This window comes from Salvelinus namaycush, chromosome 5 (genome assembly GCF_016432855.1).
Source record: "Salvelinus namaycush isolate Seneca chromosome 5, SaNama_1.0, whole genome shotgun sequence".
NCBI lineage: Eukaryota > Metazoa > Chordata > Actinopteri > Salmoniformes > Salmonidae > Salvelinus > Salvelinus namaycush.
In genome coordinates this window covers 74266784-74270275 of record NC_052311.1, presented here as the reverse complement: position 1 = coordinate 74270275, position 3492 = coordinate 74266784, and the positions used below count along the sequence as shown (strand labels likewise).

The following is a 3492-nucleotide window of genomic DNA, read 5'->3' as shown; positions in this document are numbered from 1 at the left end:
CAGGACGATGCTGGGCCAATTGTGCGCCACCCTATGGGACTCCCAATCACGGCCGGTTGTAATACATACAGCCTGGATTCGAACCAGGGTGTCTGTAATGACACCTCTAGCAGTGAGATGCAGTGCCTTAGAGCGCTGTGTCACTCGGGAGCCCATTAGAGCCTGTCACTAAACCCATTTAAACACACATTTATTACTGAAATTAAATCTCCCAACTACAGGATCAGGCTTTATTGATTGATGTTTTGTTTATTGATGATCATAATGCTAATATCGTTAGCATTATATCAAACCAACAATGGTGAACCTTGCTGCCAACTTCCCCGATACACCGTAATGACAGACGAGGTAGTACAAAAAGGTTTATTGCATTGAAACATTAGGCATAAATAAGTTGATCACACAGGTGTCCGGTACATATTTAAAAGGATGTCACCACTACAGGTTCACTAGTATTATTGTTCACAGTACAGACAGACAGAGCTTATTATATTATTATTAACACAGTACACTCAGCCATCACCAGCAAGACAGTCATCAGAAACACCACGTACAACACACACCACATCACATTATCAACAAATAAGGCAATTCAATTCATGCTTGTTAATCATCCAAAAAAACAAAAAAAGGGACAGGAAATGTGTTGCATTACAGAGGAACAGAACAGTCATGAATAAACATTTAGAATAATACATGTGAAAAAACAAAACACGACATATTCAAAAATATACACCAGACCATCGGAGCTGTGGTGGACACAGGAGAGGGTAGGTAGGGACAGGAGAGGGTAAGTAGACAGGAGAGCGTAGGTCGACAGGAGAGGGTAGGTATAGACAGGAGAGGGTAGGTATAGACAGGAGAGGGTAGGTATAGACAGGAGAGGGTAGGTAGGGACAGGAGAGGGTAGGTAGGGACAGGAGAGGGTAGGTATAGACAGGAGAGGGTAGGTATAGACAGGAGAGGGTAGGTATAGACAGGAGAGGGTAGGTATAGACAGGAGAGGGTAGGTATAGACAGGAGAGGGTAGGTATAGACAGGAGAGGGTAGGTAGACAGGAGAGGGTAGGTAGACAGGAGAGGGTAGGTATAGACAGGAGAGGGTAGGTATAGACAGGAGAGGGTAGGTATAGACAGGAGAGGGTAGGTAGACAGGAGAGGGTAGGTCGACAGGAGAGGGTAGGTATAGACAGGAGAGGGTAGGTATAGACAGGAGAGGGTAGGTATAGACAGGAGAGGGTAGGTAGACAGGAGAGGGTAGGTCGACAGGAGAGGGTAGGTCGACAGGAGAGGGTAGGTCGACAGGAGAGGGTAGGTCGACAGGAGAGGGTAGGTAGACAGTGGTTAGATCTCGCTCTCATACGTGTGCATGTGAGTCTTCAGTGAGAGGATTTCAGGGTAACTCCGGCTAGTCCGACGGTAGAAGTCCAGGCCCGTGAGGATCTCAACGTCTCGGACCCGGGCCGTGTGCAGCTTCATCAGTTCCTCCACCCACTTAGACTCCTCCTCAGAGCTCTGGGGGACGAAGACAATATCACACAACGTCAGCTACCTGTACATTTCATGATGCTCTGAGATCTCTCTCTTCAATGGGCTTTATTGGGATGGGAAGCATGTTTACATTGCCAAAGCAAGTGAAATAGATAGACAAAAGTGAAATAATCAAATGAACAGTAAACATTACTCACAAGTTTCAAAGGAATAGACACATTTCAAATGTCATAATGTGCAAATAGTTAAAAGTACAAAAGGGGAAATAAACATAAATATGGGTTGTATTTACAATGGTGTTTATTCTTCACTGGTTGCCCTTTTCTTGTCTCTGTCTCTCTCTCACAATTTCTCTGTGTGTGTGAGGCAATAGCACCCTGTTCCCTACACAATACTCTACCTTTGAGCCCTATGTAGCAGCCCTATGTAGTACACTATAACGGTGTCAGGGCGCCATTTGGGACGTAGCCAGGGACTCACATTGCAGCTCTCGTCGTTGTCTGAGCGGTGTGGTAGGATGAAGGCAGAGCTGCTAAGAGGTCCGGTGCAGATGTCCTCAGCCTGGGAGAAGTCCAGACAACTGGTTATCACACAGTAGTAGTGGGTTGGGATGGGTCCCGAACCACTTCCATACCTGGAGACAGAATACATGTGAAGATCATGGTAGACTGTATGTAGCCAGAGGAGAGTCAGTAACTAGGAGACAGCATAGTCCCACAGACAGAGAACACACATGCAATCACATAAAGGCTCTATGTGAGGTTTCAGCCACATTATGACGGCGATGATTGAATAGAGACAGAAGTACAGATATTTGTAACGACAGATTTTAGCCACTAGGTGGCCCTACAACTACATTTTGCTGGATCATTTCCATGACATTACACTTCATTCGCCTCTTTTTTGATGAAAGAGTAAAATACGAAATAGAATATTGGCCTTGTGCAGGAAAGGAAAGAGAAACATTGACCGTTCCAAATCATTATGATGCAAGAGGAGGTTGGGTCTGACTTCCCATTGAGAAGTACAGTACTACGCAGTATTGTGGATGCTTCCCACATGAAGCCCTGTTCCTTTTAAAACCTCTTAAGGATCGGACCCTTTTTTCCCCCGTTTTCGTCTAAAATGACATACCCAAATCTAACTGCCTGTAGCTCAGGACCTGAAGCAAGGATATGCATATTCTTGATACCATTTGAAGGGAAACACTTTGAAGTTTGTGTAAATGCGAAATTAATGTAGGAGAATATAACACATTAGATCTGGTAAAAGATAATACAAAGAAAAAAACGTGTTGTTTTTGTTCCGTCATCTTTGATATGCAAGAGAAAGGCCAATGTATTACTGCAGTTTAGGCGCAATTTAGATTTTGACCACTAGATGGCAGCAGTGTATGTGCAAAGTTTTAGACTGATTCAATGAACCATTGCATTACTATTCAAAATGTTGTATAAAATCTGCCCAAATGTGCCTAATTTGTTTGCTACATTTTCAAGTATATAACTGTGCACTCTCCTCAAACAATAGCATGGTATTCTTTCACTGTAATAGCTAATGTAAATTGGACAGTGCAGTTAGATTAACAATAATTTAAACTTTCTGCCAATATAAGACATGTCTATGTCCTGGGAAATTTTCTTGCTACTTACAATGTCATGCTAATCAAATTAGCGGACGTTAGCTCAACCTGACACCAATCCCGTAGAGGTTAAAGTGCACCACTGTTGACCAGCACTGGTCAACAGTAGTGCACTATAAAGGGAATAGGGGCTCTGATCAAAAATAGTGCACTATAATAGGGGCCTTTTTGGGACGTAGCCTGTATGTCAGTATTAGCAGTGAAGACCAAAAGCCCTTACTGTTTAATTTTCTCTGCCGAGTCTCTCAGGCCATCGTAGTCGTAGTCAAATATGGGCCCACAGATCAAGTTGAGCCCATTTCTCTCCATGGCATACTTCTTCACAAGAGTCTTCTGGAAGTAGCTCCATATCCCTGAAGGAGA

General features: G+C 43.7%; 1 protein-coding gene across 3 annotated transcripts in view; it reads right to left on the bottom strand.

The window, feature by feature from the left end:
- Window positions 1–349: 349 nt before the first annotated feature.
- The window catches only part of enpp2 (ectonucleotide pyrophosphatase/phosphodiesterase 2), a 48753-nt gene continuing 45610 nt past the window's right edge, over window positions 350–3492 (bottom strand). For 2 of the 3 annotated variants that reach the window (XM_038995212.1, XM_038995214.1), the window contains exons 23-25: window positions 3350–3482; window positions 1971–2124; window positions 350–1514 (exon numbers count right to left, since the gene is read on the bottom strand). In XM_038995212.1, the coding sequence (XP_038851140.1) occupies window positions 1344–1514; window positions 1971–2124; window positions 3350–3482 (458 nt within the window). In that variant the 3' untranslated portion in view covers window positions 350–1343. Of the gene's footprint in view, window positions 1515–1890; window positions 2125–3349; window positions 3483–3492 lie in introns of all 3 variants that reach the window. The other variant, XM_038995213.1, reaches the window with a different exon arrangement.